The 17897-nt window shown below is 41.9% G+C and overlaps 1 protein-coding gene across 1 annotated transcript; it reads left to right on the forward strand.

Annotated features, from left to right (window-relative positions):
- Positions 1–254: 254 nt before the first annotated feature.
- HAO1 (hydroxyacid oxidase 1) lies at positions 255–17533 on the forward strand. Its single transcript, XM_075267438.1, has 8 exons — positions 255–391; positions 7541–7692; positions 10489–10744; positions 11895–12070; positions 12607–12698; positions 13392–13550; positions 13644–13713; positions 17466–17533. Exons 1-8 carry the CDS (start codon positions 255–257, stop codon positions 17531–17533), a joined length of 1110 nt encoding a protein of 369 aa, XP_075123539.1.
- The last annotated feature ends 364 nt before the right edge of the window (positions 17534–17897 follow it).

Raw genomic sequence — 17897 nt, forward strand, 5'->3', positions numbered from 1 at the left:
CACATTCACAACGCCATAAAAGTATAAGCAAAAGTGTAAGCAAAAAACCCCCCAGAATATAATCTGCAAGTGATGGATGTCCGCATTCTGCAAGAAGGAGAAAGTCCATTCTAGTAGCCGTGTTTATCCAGTGACAGGCAGGACTACCAGAGGTCATGTACACAGGACTCCGAAATAGTTATTTATTATCCCTAGCCTATACAGCAAAGGCCAAGTAACCCGGCTCACTGGCTCTATGCACAGACCGACTCAAAATGTCTACAAAACCAATTACTGTGGATGATTTCGAGCAACATGCAAAGTTTATTCTGAAAAAATCTGTATTTGATTATTATCAATCGGGGGCAGAAAACCAGCAAACCCTAGCCGACAATGTGGCAGCATTCTCAAGGTGAGAAATAATATGTAAGAGACGTACGCAGTAGTTCTTATTACTTGATACATATCCGAAAACAAATGATTTTCAGCTCACCATATCCGACCACTGCATACACGAATCCTGGGACGCACGGAGACCAGGTGAACGTGACCCGTCAATCAGTATCCATGTGTAATAAAAGATTTTTCCAGCTTCGACCAGGACGAAATTGTAGACTAATTCCACGGTAAGTATATAAAATTTAAACTTTTATCTTGATCCAAAAGCATAAAAAAGTTACATAGTAACTGTTTCAGGTTAGTAAAGATCTGTTAAGGCTACGCGTTTCGGGAACGCCATGTTACTATGTAACTTTTTTAGGCTTTGGATCAAAATAAAAGTTACATTTTATATACTTACCGTGGAATTATTCTACAATTTTCTCCCTGTCGAAGTTGGAAAAATCTTTTATTACATGTGGATACTTGATACATAGCCAGTGTTACACTTGGGGTAGTATACAGTCCTATGAAAAAGTTTGGGCACCCCTATTAATCTTAATCATTTTTAGTTCTAAATATTTTGGTGTTTGCAGCAGCCATTTCAGTTTGATATATCTAATAACTGATGGACACAGTAATATTTCAGGATTGAAATGAGGTTTATTGTACTAACAGAAAATGTGCAATATGCATTAAACCAAAATTTGACCGGTGCAAAAGTATGGGCACCTCAACAGAAAAGTGACATTAATATTTAGTAGATCCTCCTTTTGTAAAGATAACAGCCTCTAGTCGCTTCCTGTAGCTTTTAATCAGTTCCTGGATCCTGGATAAAGGTATTTTGGACAAACAATTCGCGTTCAGTTCAGTTTGATGGTCGCCGAGCATGGACAGCCCACTTCAAATCATCCCACAGATGTTCAATGATATTCAGGTCTGGGGACTGGGATGGCCATTCCAGAACATTGTCATTGTTCCTCTGCATGAATGCCTGAGTTGATTTGGAGCAGTGTTTTGGATCATTGTCTTGCTGAAATATCCATCCCCGGCGTAACTTCAACTTCGTCACTGATTCTTGAACATTATTCTCAAGAATCCGCTGATACTGAGTGGAATCCATGCGACCCTCAACTTTAACAAGATTCCCGGTGCCGGCATTGGCTACACAGCCCCAAAGCATGATGGAACCTCCACCAAATTTTACAGTGGGTAGCAAGTGTTTTTCTTGGAATGCTGTTTCTTTTTGGACGCCATGCATAACGCCTTTTTGTATGACCAAACAACTCAATCTTTGTTTCCAAAATGAAGTTGGCTTCTCCAAATGTGCTTTTGCATACCTCAGGCAACTCTATTTGTGGCGTACGTGCAGAAACGGCTTCTTTCTCATCACTCTCCCATACAGCTTCTCCTTGTGCAAAGTGCGCTGTATTGCTGACTGATGCACAGTGACACCATCTGCAGCAAGATGATGCTGCAGCTCTTTGGAGGTGGTCTGTGGATTGTCCTTGACTGTTCTCACCATTCTTCTTCTCTGCCTTTCTGATATTTTTCTTGGCCTGCCACTTCTGGGCTTAACAAGAACTGCCCCTGTGGTCTTCCATTTCCTTACTATGTTCCTCACAGTGGAAACTGACAGGTTAAATCTCTGAGACAACGTTTTGTATCCTTCCCCTGAACAACTATGTTGAACAATCTTTGTTTTCAGATCATTTGAGAGCGGACTGTCCATGCTCGGCGACCATCAAACTTAACTGAACTTGAATTGTTTTGTAGAAAGAAATGGTCCAAAATACCTTCATCCAGGATCCAGGAACTGATTAAAAGCTACAGGAAGCAACTAGAGGCTGTTATCTTTGCAAAAGGAGGATGTACTAAATATTAATGTCACTTTTCTGTTGAGGTGCCCATATTTTTGCACCGGTCAAATTTTGGTTTAATGCATATTGCGCATTTTCTGTTAGTACAATAAACCTCATTTCAATCCTGAAATATTACTGTGTCCATCAGTTATTAGATATATCAAACTGAAATGGCTGCTGCAAACACCAAAATATTTAGAACTAAAAATTATTAAGATTAATAGGGGTGCCCAAACTTTTTCATAGGACTGTATATGTATATACTATACATGGGATGTATATTACAGTTCACAATGTCTTGCGAACTTCTCAGCATTCTCCAAAGAATCCCATGGAACCCTTGTTGGGAAATACTTCTTTAGGCCACAGGAAAGCTGCATTTTGCTACAATATTTTGAGTCAAAGCCAAGACTGGGTTCAAAAGGAATGGGAAACACAAAGGAGCAGTGAGGCCGAGGACCCACATTGCAGAAAAGCTGCTCTTTTTAGTACAGATTTTGCTGCATTTTTGAGCCATAGTCAATAGTGGCTTGAAAATAAAAGGGAAATATAAAGGAATCAATAGGACGTTTCCCTTCTGCTAAATCCATTCATGGTTTTGGCTCAAAAAGTGGCAGCAAAATCTGCAACTAAAAAAGCAGCTTTTCCAACACAGTATACAGCATAAGGGGGCATTCACATGGAGTAACGCCGGGTGTGTATCACAGCCGTACATGCCGGCGTTATGGCAGACTGCCGAACACTTCCCATTCACTTCAATGGGAGCGCTCGTAAACGCCGCTGTTACGAGCGCTCCCATTGAAGTGAATGGGAAGTGTTCAGTAGTCTGCCGTAACGCCGGCATGTACGGCTGTGATACATGCCCAGCGTTACTCCGTGTGAATGCCCCCTTATGCTTCCAGTAGCTCAATACACATTATAATACTCCCCAGTCCCAACAGTATATATATATAATGCTCCTCAGTGACTCCATGCAATACATATAATGTACATATAATGTACATATAATGCTCTCCATTGTCCCCCATATAGTGTAGTGCTCCCCAACACTATATATGACACTCTGCACTGGCCACTCACATTATAATTATATAAAGTGGCCCCACATAGTGCATATAATGGCCTCACACTATATAATGCTCCCTAGTGTTCTCATATTTTGTAATGCTCCCCAGTGAACTCACACTATATAAAGCTCCCCAGTGGCCTCACACTATATACTGCTTCTCAGTGGCCTCACACTATATAATGCTTCCTAGTCACCTCATTCTTTATAATGCTCCCCAGTGAACTCACACTCTATAATGTTCCTCAGTGGCCTCACACTATATAATGCTCCCTAGTGACCTCATACTCTATAATGTTCCCCAGGGACCCCATACTTTATAATGCTCCCGAGTGAACTCACACTATATAATGATGTCCAGTGGCCTCACACTCTATAATTCTCCCCAGTGGCCTCACACTCTATAATGCTCCCCAGTGGCCTCACACTCTATAATGCGCCCCACTGCCCTCACACTATACAATGCTCCCCAGTGGCCTCACACTCTATAATGCTCCCCAGTGGCCTCACACTCTATAATGCTCCCCAGTGGCCTCACACTCTATAATGCTCCCCAGTGGCCTCACACTCTATAATGTTCCTCAGTGACCTCACACTTTATAATGCTCCCCAGTGAATTCACACTATATAATGCTCCCCAGTGGCCTCACACTATATAATGTTCCCCAGTAGCCTCACACTATATAATGTTCCCCAGTAGCCTCACACTCTATAATGCTCCCCCAGTGAATTCACACTATATAATGCTCCCCTTTAGCCTCACACTCTATAATGCTCCTCAGTGCCCTCACACTATATAATGCTACTCAGTGACCTCACACTATATAATGCTCCCCAGTGGCCTCACACTCTATAATGCTCCCCAGTGGCCTCACACTATATAATGCTCCCCAGTGGCCTCACACTATATAATGCTCCCCAGTGGCCTCACACTATATAATGCTCCTCAGTGGCCTCACACTATATAATGCTCCCCAGTGGCCTCATACACTATAATGCTCCCCAGTGAATTCACACTCTATAATGCTCCCCAGTGAATTCACACTCTATAATGCTCCCCAGTGGCCTCACACTCTATAATGCTCCCCAGTGGCCTCACACTCTATAATGCTCCTCAGTGGCCTCACACTATATAATGCTCCTCAGTGGCCTCACACTATATAATGCTCCCCAGTGGCCTCACACCCTATAATGCTCCCTAGTGACTTCATACTTTATAATGCTCCCCAGTGATTTCACACTATATAATGCTCCCCAGTGACCTCACACTATATAATGCTCCCCAGGGCCTCACACTATATAATGCTCCCCAGTGGCCTCACACTTTGTAATGCTCCCCAGTGGCCCCACATAGTATATAAAATGCTTCTCAGTGGGAGCTACACAATATATAATGCTCCCCAGTGGCCTCACACAGTACATGTAATGCTCCCCTCATTTTATAATGCTCCCCACACAGTGTATAGAATTATCCCCATTGGCTCCTTACTTTACAGTTCTTCCCAGTGGCCTCACACATGACATATAATAGTCCCCAGTGGCCTCACACATGACATATAATAGTCCCCAGTGGCTTCACACATCTTCCCCGATGAGTTTCCATTGACCCAAAGTGGGAATTGCTGGCTCAAGGAAAGGGATTTGTCTTTGTGAGACATAAGGCTTTTATGGAAATCAGTGGTAAATAAAATGACACATGCAAACATCCAATTTTCTATTATGCTACTAACTTTATTAAACCAAATCACTTTGAACAGCTGATCAGCAGGTGTGCTGTTATTGCAGGACCTATCCTAAGGTTAGGTCATCAATATTTTAGTCCTGCAAAACCCTTTTAAGTAAGTTATTATTGAGCCATTTTTCGGGAAAGTTTTTCTTAGAAGTTCAAGTAAATGAGTCTAAGGGTGTGTCATCCTCTGAACAAGTTTAAGCATTGGCTTTCTGAGATGGTTTAAACCAATCACTTTCACTGTTGCTCAGCCGTAAATGTGAAGTTACATGGGTGTTTTTTGTTTTTTTTTTTTTTTTTTTTTTTTACTAGAAGGCACTCGGATCACATGCAAAGGAAATCCAAATGTCATCTGAGTGCCTTCTGTGATTCATTCGTTTCTATGGGGGGGGGGGGGGGGGGTTCCATCCTGTTCTGATAATTATTGGATTAGATCGGAGCACCAGAGCCCCTCTTGGATGACCTCTTGGATGACCTTCATAGAAAAAGTTATAAAGAAAATACTCCTTACAAGGAACAAAGTATAATCCTGATATAATTGTAACATAACTTGTGAAAAACACTTGGAAATTAGCCCTATGGCACTATGGAAGGATACTACGTATTATGGAATCCCGATTTCATTACCTGGGCATCACTGGGTCCTTTCCATCAACCCCTGAGGCCACTGATTCACCTCAGCGGTCACGTGCAGGAGTAGGACTTCTTTGGTTAAGGATTCTAATTTTTCAAGAAACCAACCAAATACAACATTGTCCGATGCTAACAAACCCTTGAAACACTGTAATTCATAACAGAGCCAAAGGGTGACGGCACATCATGTATGGGAACATTGGGAAAAGTACAATTAATACAACTGCTGTAAGCCCAAGGTTTGCCACAATTCCAGTTGTGTCCAAGATCTATGGACACAACTATGTCCATCTACACTCACCGGCCACTTTATTAGGTACACCTGTCCAACTGCTCGTTAACACTTAATTTCTAATCAGCCAATCACATGGTGGCAACTCAGTGCATTTAGGCATGTAGACATGGTCAAGACAATCTCCTGCAGTTCAAACCGAGCATCAGTATGGGGAAGAAAGGTGATTTGAGTGCCTTTGAACGTGGCATGGTTGTTGGTGCCAGAAGGGCTGGTCTGAGTATTTCAGAAACTGCTGATCTACTGGGATTTTCACGCACAACCATCTCTAGGGTTTACAGAGAATGGTCCGAAAAAGAAAAAACATCCAGTGAGCGGCAGTTCTGTGGGCGGAAATGCGTTGTTGATGCCAGAGGTCAGAGGAGAATGGCCAGACTGGTTCCAGCTGATAGAAAGGCAACAGTGACTCAAATAGCCACCCGTTACAACCAAGGTAGCCAGAAGAGCATCTCTGAACGCCGCACAGTACGTCGAACTTTGAGGCAGATGGGCTACAGCAGCAGAAGACCACACCGGGTGCCACTCCTTTCAGCTAAGAACAGGAAACTGAGGCTACAATTTGCACAAGCTCATCGAAATTGGACAATTGAAGATTGGAAAAACGTTGCCTGGTCTGATGAGTCTCGATTTCTGCTGCGACATTCGGATGGTAGGGTCAGAATTTGGCGTCAACAACATGAAAGCATGGATCCATCCTGCCTTGTATCAACGGTTCAGGCTGGTGGTGGTGGTGTCATGGTGTGGGGAATATTTTCTTGGCACTCTTTGGGCCCCTTGGTACCAATTGAGCATCGTTGCAACGCCAAAGCCTACCTGAGTATTGTTGCTGACCATGTCCATCCCTTTATGACCACAATGTACCCAACATCTGATGGCTACTTTCAGCAGGATAATGCAATGCCATGTCATAAAGCTGGAATCATCTCAGACTGGTTTCTTGAACATGACAATGAGTTCACTGTACTCCAATGGCCTCCACAGTCACCAGATCTCAATCCAATAGAGCATCTTTGGGATGTGGTGGAACGGGAGATTCGCATCAGGGATGTGCAGCCGACAAATCTGCGGCAATTGTGTGATGCCATCATGTCAATATGGACCAAAATCTCTGAGGAATGCTTCCAGCACCTTGTTGAATCTATGCCACAAAGAATTGAGGCAGTTCTGAAGGCAAAAGGGGGTCCAACCCGTTACTAGCATGGTGTACCTAATAAAGTGGCCGGTGAGTGTATGTCCGTGGTCAAGGATTCCAACTTTTCATGAAACCAATTAAACATAATATCATTATATAGTAACAGAACATTTGTCTAGTAGTCATGTACTGACCAAGATGACCCGTATTCTGCACAAATATGGCTAACACAATGTGAGATGTGACCTAGCACCAGTATAATGTCTGCTGTATAATTGGATTCAGTCTCAGAACTGCTTCTTGTCATTAACACATTGATTAAAGAATTGGCAAAAATATCCCCTATGAAAAAGGATCCTTTCGAGCTGACTTGCCTTGAAAACAGTTGCTTAATTGCAGAAAAATGTGAAAACAAACCCTAAACATATGTTCGATGTCTAAAGCTTGATTTACATTTCATTGATGTCAGATGGAGGTTGTATCCTCGTGTTCTACGAGATGTTTCTGCCACCGATCTCTCGACAACCCTACTAGGACAGAAGGTGAGCATGCCAATATGTGTTGGAGCAACAGCAATGCAGAGAATGGCTCACCCTGATGGAGAAACAGCAACGATAAGAGGTAAAGCAGCTCTCTGTGTGTCATTGACGAAATACTGGGGATAAAATGACACATAAAGAAGACATTTCACCACCTACAACAAGTCCACCCAATGTAATAGCTTCTGTTCTACTGATTCTGGCACAGTTGGAATTTTTTCTCTAGCCCCCAACGTTCTTGAGCAATCAATGCTGTTCGTTTTGGTGTCTGATATGCTATTTAATCTCTGTACTCTCAGATGGGCGGTGTCATGGAGGAGTAGACAAGGAGTGTGATACTGAGCTCTGACACTGGCTGCCTCTGATTGGAGCCCTGAATTACGCCCCCTGCCTGACACCACCCACCTGATATTACAGAGCCTAAGTAGCACATCAGGCACCAAAACTGACTGCATTGATTGCTCAGGAATGGTGAGGGCTACAGAGAAAATTCCAACTGTGCTGGAATCAATGGAACAACACCTACTGGGTTGCTAAGAACTAGAATTGATGGAGGTGGTGACAGGTCTGGATAACCACATTTATCACACTTTACCAGGCACAAAAACAAGAACTGCATGCTTTTTAGAATTGATGTGTGTATATTTACTATGTATTCAGTTGTAACTATTAGCTATTATATTGTAAAATCCCTGAATGTAACATATTTGTGCCCCGATATTACAGCCAACGTCCTGGCCTGCTTCCAGGTCTAATGATCTGTCCTGCCAGTTACTTTTATTACCCAGTAATTAGAAATCCCAACTATGCTGGATAATGATTGAAAGATGCAAAAAGAGTTGGTGGAAGTGGTGAAGTCCCCATCAAATCTCCCAGACATGACCATTTTGAGGGCCACCTTGCGGAAATAAAGGAATAAAAAACGCTATGTGTAACAGTATCAGCAAAGTGAATGAGATTTTGGATAATGTCATCTGCACATTGTGGAAAAAAAAAAAACTGCGGAAAAGCTGGGTTATCAAAAAAATGGGAGCATTTACCTCTATAGGAGATACAGAAACAGCGTAGAATAGTTGGGCTCGGCTGTTTCTGTTACGTCTGTCCCAGGGGTCAGGAGAAGTAGGGTTGTATTCCTGTCTCAACCATATTTGGCCAAGATCATGGTGCCCCCTTATCTCTGCTACAGCTGTAGGTCATATGAGCATGTCAGTGATATGGGTGACCTAAACAACTACCAAGTTGCTGATATTCCCAGTTATACAGTCCTATGAAAACGTTTGGGCACCCCTATTAATCTTAATCATTTTTAGTTCTAAATATTTTGGTGTTTGCAGCAGCCATTTCAGTTTGATATATCTAATAACTGATGGAAACAGTAATATTTCAGGATTGAAATGAGGTTTATTGTACTAACAGAAAATGTGCAATATGCATTAAACCAAAATTTGACCGGTGCAAAAGTATGGGCACCTCAACAGAAAAGTGACATTAATATTTAGTACATCCTCCTTTTGCAAAGATAACAGCCTCTAGTCGCTTCCTGTAGCTTTTAATCAGTTCCTGGATCCTGGATGAAGGGATTTTGGACCATTTCTTTCTACAAAACAATTCAAGTTCAGTTAAGTTTGATGGTCGCCGAACATGGACAGCCCGCTCTCAAATGATCTGAAAACAAAGATTGTTCAACATAGTTGTTCAGGGGAAGGATACAAAACGTTGTCTCAGAGATTTAACCTGTCAGTTTCCACTGTGAGGAACATAGTAAGGAAATGGAAGACCACAGGGACAGTTCTTGTTAAGCCCAGAAGTGGCAGGCCAAGAAAAATATCAGAAAGGCAGAGAAGAAGAATGGTGAGAACAGTCAAGGACAATCCACAGACCACCTCCAAAGAGCTGCAGCATCATCTTGCTGCAGATGGTGTCACTGTGCATCGGTCAACTATACAGCGCACTTTGCACAAGGAGAAGCTGTCAGGGAGAGTGATGAGAAAGAAGCCGTTTCTGCACGTACGCCACAAATAGAGTTGCCTGAGGTATGCAAAAGCACATTTGGAGAAGCCAACTTCATTTTGGAAACAAAGATTGAGTTGTTTGGTTATAAAAAAAGGCGTTATGCATGGCGTCCAAAAAGAAACAGCATTCCAAGAAAAACACTTGCTACCCACTGTAAAATTTGGTGGAGGTTCCATCATGCTTTGGTGCTGTGTGGCCAATGCCGGCACCGGGAATCTTGTTAAAGTTGAGGGTCGCATGGATTCCACTCATTATCAGCAGATTCTTGAGAATAATGTTCAAGAATCAGTGACGAAGTTGAAGTTACGCCGGGGACGGATATTTCAGCAAGACAATGATCCAAAACACCGCTCCAAATCCTCAGGCATTCATGCAGAGGAACAATTACAATGTTCTGGAATGGCCATCCCAGTCCCCAGACCTGAATATCATTGAACATCTGTGGGATGATTTGAAGTGGGCTGTCCATGCTCGGCGACCATCTAACTTAACTGAACTTGAATTGTTTGTCCAAAATACGTTTATCCAGGATCCAGGAACTGATTAAAAGCTACAGGAAGCGACTAGAGGCTGTTATCTTTGCAAAAGGAGGATCTACTAAATATTAATGTCACTTTTCTGTTGAGGTGCCCATACTTTTGCACCGGTCAAATTTTGGTTTAATGCATATTGCGCATTTTCTGTTAGTACAATAAACCTCATTTCAATCCTGAAATATTACTGTGTCCATCAGTTATTAGATATATCAAACTGAAATGGCTGTTGCAAATACCAAAATATTTAGAACTAAAAATGATTAAGATTAATAGGGGTGCCCAAACTTTTTCATAGGACTGTACATACTGTTGTTTTTTTCACATATTAGCTTGCAGATCAGTTGGGACAGGCATGCTTTTGAGCTCTTGGGCCACCTCATCCATCGAAGAGGTTGCCGAGGCAGCACCTGACTGTCTACGTTGGATGCAGCTGTACATCTACAAAGATCGCAATCTAACCAGGTCACTGGTGCAGAGGGCTGAACAAAATGGATATAAAGCAATCTTCCTAACAGTGGACACTCCTTATCTGGGGAGGAGACTTGCTGATGTGCGGAATAAGTTCCAGCTTCCTCCTCATCTCAGGTATTATAACATTGTATTATTAGTGATTGTACAGAATTAGATAAAACATGGCTGCTTTTCTCCAAAAACACCACCAAACACCACGTCCAGCTCAACCGCCTTTACTTCAATGGATTTGAGCTGCAATGACAGACACAACCCATAGACAGGTGTGACGCTGTTTCTTGGCTAAAGCTGCCACCATGTTTTCCTAACCCAGGGCAAACCTTCAAGTATATCTGAATAATTACATTGTGTTGTGACATTTACATAGTGCAATACTAAGAGTGGATTAAAATTAGGGTTAAAGACTGTAATGTAATAAAACATTACAAAACCTGATCAATCCTCTGCCCTTCCAGCACTGGTGCTCCAATCCCCCTGCCATGGTTTGCATATTGGGCTGCACCATATGACCCCTGCAGCCAAATACTGACCTCAACTTTGTACCAGTTATTGACTGGGTACAGAGGTCACATGTTGTTGACATGACATCATAACTGAAGCCCCATGGGGAGGACTGGAGCGACTGCACTGGACAGGCAGAGGATTCAGTAGGTAGTAATACTTCATTTACTGGGTCGTCAAACTTTTTTTTTTATCTTTAATAGGGCCACTGAATGGGGCTGTGAACATAAAAAATACTCACCTCTCCCCAGCTGTATACAGCTGATGTCACCAGTAACGTCTTGTTTGTGCTAGATGACCACTGCACCCAATCATAAACAGTACGTTGACTATTGTATTGTTTCATTAGTGAAGTTTTGACCCCTGAGAACTGTGATTGGGTACAGTGGTCACTTGGTTCAAACAGCCCGGAGATCTGTATACTTAAGACCACTATCCTACTGTCACTGGATGCAGAGAGCCAGGGAGAGGTGAGTAACATTTTATGTTCATGGCCCCTTCAGCCGTCCTATTTAACAAAGAGTTGGACAGCCCCTTGTTATATGCTTAGTGAGTCAAATCAAAAATAATAAAATAAAATCATAATATATATATATACTTTTTTTTTAATGTTTCTGAGCTAGTTCCCAAAAACCCTTACAACAATAGTTTGAGTAAAATCTGAGACAGATGAAATGGATCCTGCTTATTATGTAATATCCTTCTTACCTCTCTCTATATAACCTGTTGTTTTTGTGTTTTTTTTTGTAAATGATATCTGAAGAATGAAAAACTTTGAGACAGAAGACTTGGCATTCTCATCAAAGCAAGGCTATGGGGACAACAGTGGTCTGGCAGTGTATGTGTCCCAAGCTATTGATGCTTCAATCAAGTGGGATGACATTGAGTGGCTTAAAGGATTAACCTCGCTACCTATAGTTGCCAAAGGGATTTTGTGTGGTTAGTAAAAATGTATAGAAATGATTGCATTCGTTAGTATTGGATTCAGGGTGGAATATAGCAACTGCAGCCCTATCTGTGTCACAAAGAGTTCACCAACAATTTAGTCTTCTGAAAACGTTACAAGTCAAGAACCATTAACTAAGACTTCAACAGGCTGACAAATTGAAAAGTGTGACTTATAGATGTGAGAAGTGATCACATGGAAAATGTAGATCAATCTGCTGGAAGTATGTTATAGAGCAGGAGGAGCTGAGCAGATTCATGTATAAGTTTATAGGAAAAGATTCAGTATAACGCTAGGTTCACACTAGCGCCCAGAGTCCGTTCTCAGCTTTCGTCTTCTGCATGCAGTGACAGTTTATACTGAATCTCTTCACACAGAATTATATGAGTCTGCTCCGCTCTTCCTGCTGTATAACATCCTGCCTGCAGATTACACAGGATTTTCCATGTGACGGGCTCCCTTGAAGCATTGCAGACTGTTACATGAGTGACTATATCCATAGATGTATTGAATGCACTTTTATTTTCAGCGGAGGACGCTAGAGAAGCTGTGAAGCGAGGAGTCAGCGGCATCCTGGTGTCTAATCATGGCGCGCGGCAGTTGGATGGGGTTCCAGCCACAGTAAGTGTGCAGATAATATATTGGGGGGATATAGTAACCTATCTACGCCAATTTGCTTGAACCATAGATGTGCCACAGGGTTCCTTCTGAGCCCTTCTGGCCACTTTACGCAAATTTGGACAGAAAGTCAAACAGTGCAAGAGAGGAAGAAAGGTGGGAACATCTTGGGTCAACAAATTTACTATAACACCAAAAAGTTGGCATGAGTTATACCTGAAATCTATGCCAGAGGGAGATACTGGTACAGCGACTTATTAGACCATGCGTGGGATCATATCATGGAACGTCCATGTCGTATGGCACCTAGGCATGACCACAGTTCCACCATTCTACTTGTACTTGTCAAAGTCAGCAACTAATATGTTACATTGCCAAGTGATGACCCAGAACATGCCAGGATCAGACATGGGTCTGTACAATGACCATTAGACAGATGATATGGGGGTGGCTGGGTAGAGAGGGATATAGTGTATGGCCATCAATGGTGACCTAAGGTTACTTACTGGAGAGGTTGACCTCGACCCCTCTACATGGTCACCATCTCAGGCTGTACTGTATTAGTCTTATTATTAATAGTTGTATTACTACTTTATTACAAAACTGATATTGTACGGTGAGGCATCGCAGTATTTTCCATCAATATGTAGGCGACCACTTTCAGGGATGGCGATAAACCCAATTTATTCACTACAGATTGATGTACTTCAAGAAATTGTGAAGGCGGTGGATGGAAAAGCTGAAGTCTATCTTGATGGGGGAGTAAGAAAAGGAACAGATGTCCTGAAGGCTTTAGCATTGGGTGCCAAAGCAGTTTTCGTAGGCCGACCTGTATTATGGGGCTTGGCCTATCAGGTACGGCAGATGTACGGAACGGTACGGTGTCCACAGTATATTACACTATAAAGGATAGGAAATGGCTAATTCACTTATTCTATCTAATATAAGGGAGAAGATGGTGTGAAGGAAGTTCTTAGTATATTGAGAGAAGAATTTCATCTAGCAATGGCTCTCTCGGGTAAGATATCATTATGGCCATTTAACCCTATGGCGCAAAACTGTAATACTAAGATTGGAGGAGGGGGGCATAGCAAAAGGAGAACACCGAAGAGAAAATCTCTATATCCTGCACCTCCATAAAGAATACACTTACAGTACTGTGCAAAGTGTCAGGCATTATTTTTGTCGATTAAGAAAATGAAGTGAATGAAGAAAAGAGAAATGTAAATTCCATCAATATTTGATGTGACCTTTGCCCTTTGTCTTCCATCAAGTCTCCTCCTTGCAGACACTATATCTGTGGGGGCAATATCATCACTTCCAGGAAAAAGGTCACACCAAATATCAATGAGATTTACATTTTCATTCATGTCATTATCTTAATTGTCAATTCAGCTCCATATAGAAATACTTGTATCTTGTGCTGAATTGACTTCTGGCTTTGGATCAAAAAACCACTGCAAAATTTGTAAATCCTTAAAGGGATTCTACCATTAAAAAACTATTTTTTCTAGGTAACATGCCGGAATAGTCTTTAGAAAGGCTATTCATCTCCTACCTTTGGAAGTGCTCTCCGCCGCGCTGTTCGTCCGAAATACCGGATTGTACCGGTATGCTAATTAGTTCTCTCGCAGCGATGGGGGCATCCCCCAGCGCAGGAGATGCGACGGGGGTGTCCCCATTGCTGCTCGAAAACCGACTGCAGCGCCGCCTCTATGTTCTTCTGTATCCTCCCCTTCCTTCTTCGGCTTGATGTCGGACGCCTGAGCAGTACGCTCTGTTCGGCGAACTTTGCCGAACGTACTGCGCATGCCCGCGGCCATAGTGCCGACACTGCAATTTCGCGCATGCGCAGTACGTTCCTCGAAGTCTTCACCGAACAGAGCGTATTGCACAGGCATCTGACATCAATCCGAAGAAGGAAGGAGAGGATACAGAAGAACATAGAGGCGGCGCTGCAGTCGGTTTTCGAGCAACAATGGGGATGCCCCCATCGCATCTCCTGCGCTGGGGGATGTCCCCATTGCTGCGAGAGAACTAATTAGCATACCGGTACAAACCGGTATTTCGAACGAACGGTGCAGCGGAGAGCACTTCCAAAGGTAGGAGACGAATAGCCTTTCTAAAGGCTATTCCGATGTGTTACCTAGAAAAAATAGTTTTTTAATGGTAGAATCCCTTTAACCAAGGAAAATAAATTAATGCAACAATGGTAGCAAAAAGAGCTCAAGTATGAACAGTATAAAAAAAAACCCAGACTGTACTTTTGTGACCTGTGTGCTTAGTTCTGTTCATATAGCATATGGACAGGACAAGGCTGTAGTTACTTGTTTCCCGCACACAGAATTGGGTAATGTAAAATGATGTTCAATGTAAAGAATTAGATACTAGTACATTGTACGCCAAGAGATTTGCAGAATCTTCAGTCCTTTGCACACAGAGTAACAGTTTACATATGTGTGTGCAAGCTATGAGGAGAATCAACCCCTCCCATCTGCATTCACTGTGTGAAGACAAAATAGATCCTCCCCCATAGCACCTATAGATTTCTACTATATCTTCATATGCTTCCAGATCCATACAGAGGCATTTAAACGTTTTTGTTTTGTTGGACTCCTCATGAATATCATCCATTGAATTTTGTATTATGAATCCGTATAATATGATGCTGAATGGAGGCCCCATATAGTAGCATACTGCATGCCTACAACTCCATAATGTAGAGCCATAGCGCCTCCAAATGCCCCTGTATAGGTATTACCTTATTTATAGGTCTTAGGGTTTGTGCACATGAATTATAGATCTGCATGGGGTTCTAAGTTACCACCCTATGTATCCAATTTCATATAGATCTACAGTATGGAAGAATGTTGCATGAACAGAGTTATGCCCCCTAGAAGTATCACTTTGGTTATGCCTTCTATGCACTATATGACTGTGCAGTGTGCACGAGCCCTTAGGGTATGTTTACATGGCAAAAAGTACCACCATAAAATCTGTTTGTATCATCTGTAGACTAGATTTCCCCTATAGAGCTTCATCCTAATTAGTTTGCGATGCATTCATGCCACGATTAGAGCAGCCATTCACCATGTAATACCCGCAAAGCCACTTTATTTGGCCAGTTAATTAAAAGAGGATTTATAGCAGGTGTCAGGCTCCGCTGTCACATTACAGGCAATGGCTTTACCGCGGACAAAAGTGTTCAGGTAATGACTGACATGTTGAACAATTCAGACTTAACCTATTTATTTACTGTTCTTAGGTTCTAATCTCTTCATTGAAAGTTCTTTGTAGTTATTTTAATCTCTTCAAAGACAAGACAGCTTCACAAACCAATGGAACGTACATTATTACTGTAATTTCTTGTGTTAAAGGGGACCTACGCTATTATGGCATAGCAAATATACATAATAATACTAAATGTATCCTCCAAAAACTTCACCGGCAAACCCTTAAAGTTCTAAAGTTTCATAAAGTGCAAATTAATCTAAGAAAGTAACTGCCTGAAACACGGAGAAGAAAAATGATTATTTTAATATAATATATTACAATATATTCATATATTAACCTGAAAAGTTTTTTTTATAACCTTAGTTTTTTTCCATCAAAACATGACAGAAGAAAACTTTCACCATGTTTTTTATATGGGGTGAATACAGACAGACAACACTTGGAGGCAACTCTTTCTGCATCTGTCATTTAATGTCTGTTGCCTTCATTCTGTAACAGATGTCAGCACTGGACATTAACTAACAGTAGTGTGAGCCCACTCTTATACGTTTCTTCTCTGTTGCTTCCTTTTTTGCTTCCACCATGTTTTTTATATAGGGGAATACAGACAGGAACCATTTGGAGGGGGCTCCTTCTGTATCTGTTGTTTAATGTCCATTGCCTTCATCCTGTAACAGATGACAGCAACGGACATTAACTAATAGAGATGAGCGAGTAGTATTCGATCGAGTAGGTAGTCGATCGAATACTACGGTATTCGAAATACTCGTACTGGATCGAGTACCACTCGGTATTCGAATGGAAAAGTTCGATGCAGAACCAGCATTGATTGGCCGAATGCTATACAGTTGGCCAATCAACGCTGGTTCTTCTCCTACCTTTAGAAGTCTTCTCCGTGCAGCGTCTTCCGGCTCTGAATTCACTCTGCCAGGCATCGGGCCTGGGCAGAGCCGACTGCACATGCCCGCTTGTAGTGCGGACATGCGCAGTCAGCTCTGCCCAGGCCCGATGCCTGGCAGAGTGAATTCAGAGCCGGAAGATGCCGCGGGGACGCTGCACGGAGAAGACTTCTCGGAGGATCCAGCCCGACCCTCACTCGTGGACTTGGTAAGTATAATTTGATCAAACGTTACCTACCCCTGAAACAAGCATTTTCCCCCATAGACTATAATAGGGTTCGATATTCGATTCGAGTAGTCGAATATTGAGGGGCTACTCGAAACGAATATCGAACCTTGAACATTTTACTGTTCGCTCATCTCTATTAACTAACAGTAGTGTGTGCCCATTCTTATACATTTCTTCTCCATTGCTTCATTTTTTGGTCTCTAGCACTATCATAAGGATCTTTGTGTATTTTCAATTATTAACTTACTTTTATTGTAATTATTTTAAATAACTTTTTACTTTATTGACCATCTATAAAAGTGTAGAGTATATTTTTAGGCTTTAACTTGAGTAATTCTCATCCCAATTTGGATTATTGTAACAGATTACAGGTCATGTATATTGAGCTAAATGCCTTTGTTTACACAGGTTGCTGTAATGTAAAGGAAATAGACAAGTCATTAGTCCGTGAAGGTCGCTTTGTGTCCAAAATATAGACCAACGTCCAAAATCTCCATCCAGCAATGTCACATGTAAAGCTCCTAGAGACTGAGGATGATGATGTAGACAATGGTGGAAATAAGAAATATAGGACAACCCTTGTATTGGATGCAAAATGTAAGCTCTGTGTATTGTAATGGAATGAATAAAATCCTGATACTGTATATTACCGCTGTTATGTTTAGTATATTTTCTGCTATCAACAGATTAATCCTCTTATATAATATGGAAGCAGAATCTGATACAATGAAAAGAATTTATCAAGCTTACAGAATTGTTGTATAACATAGTCACAAGGTAGGGTGTTTGCAACTTCTCTGTGCTAAAATTTGTCACAATATTCATTTTACACCTTTTAAC

Source organism: Leptodactylus fuscus, chromosome 3, assembly GCF_031893055.1.
Source record: "Leptodactylus fuscus isolate aLepFus1 chromosome 3, aLepFus1.hap2, whole genome shotgun sequence".
In the NCBI taxonomy this organism is placed as follows: Eukaryota; Metazoa; Chordata; class Amphibia; order Anura; family Leptodactylidae; genus Leptodactylus; species Leptodactylus fuscus.

Bases quoted from the DNA above. Each gene is read 5' to 3' on its own strand.
- HAO1 (XM_075267438.1), top strand. From the start codon at position 255: ATGTCTACAAAACCAATTACTGTGGATGATTTCGAGCAACATGCAAAG. The intron at 12,699-13,391 runs GTAAGTGTGCAG...TATTCACTACAG, and splicing joins TGGATGGGGTTCCAGCCACA to ATTGATGTACTTCAAGAAAT. The intron at 13,551-13,643 runs GTACGGCAGATG...ATCTAATATAAG, and splicing joins TATGGGGCTTGGCCTATCAG to GGAGAAGATGGTGTGAAGGA.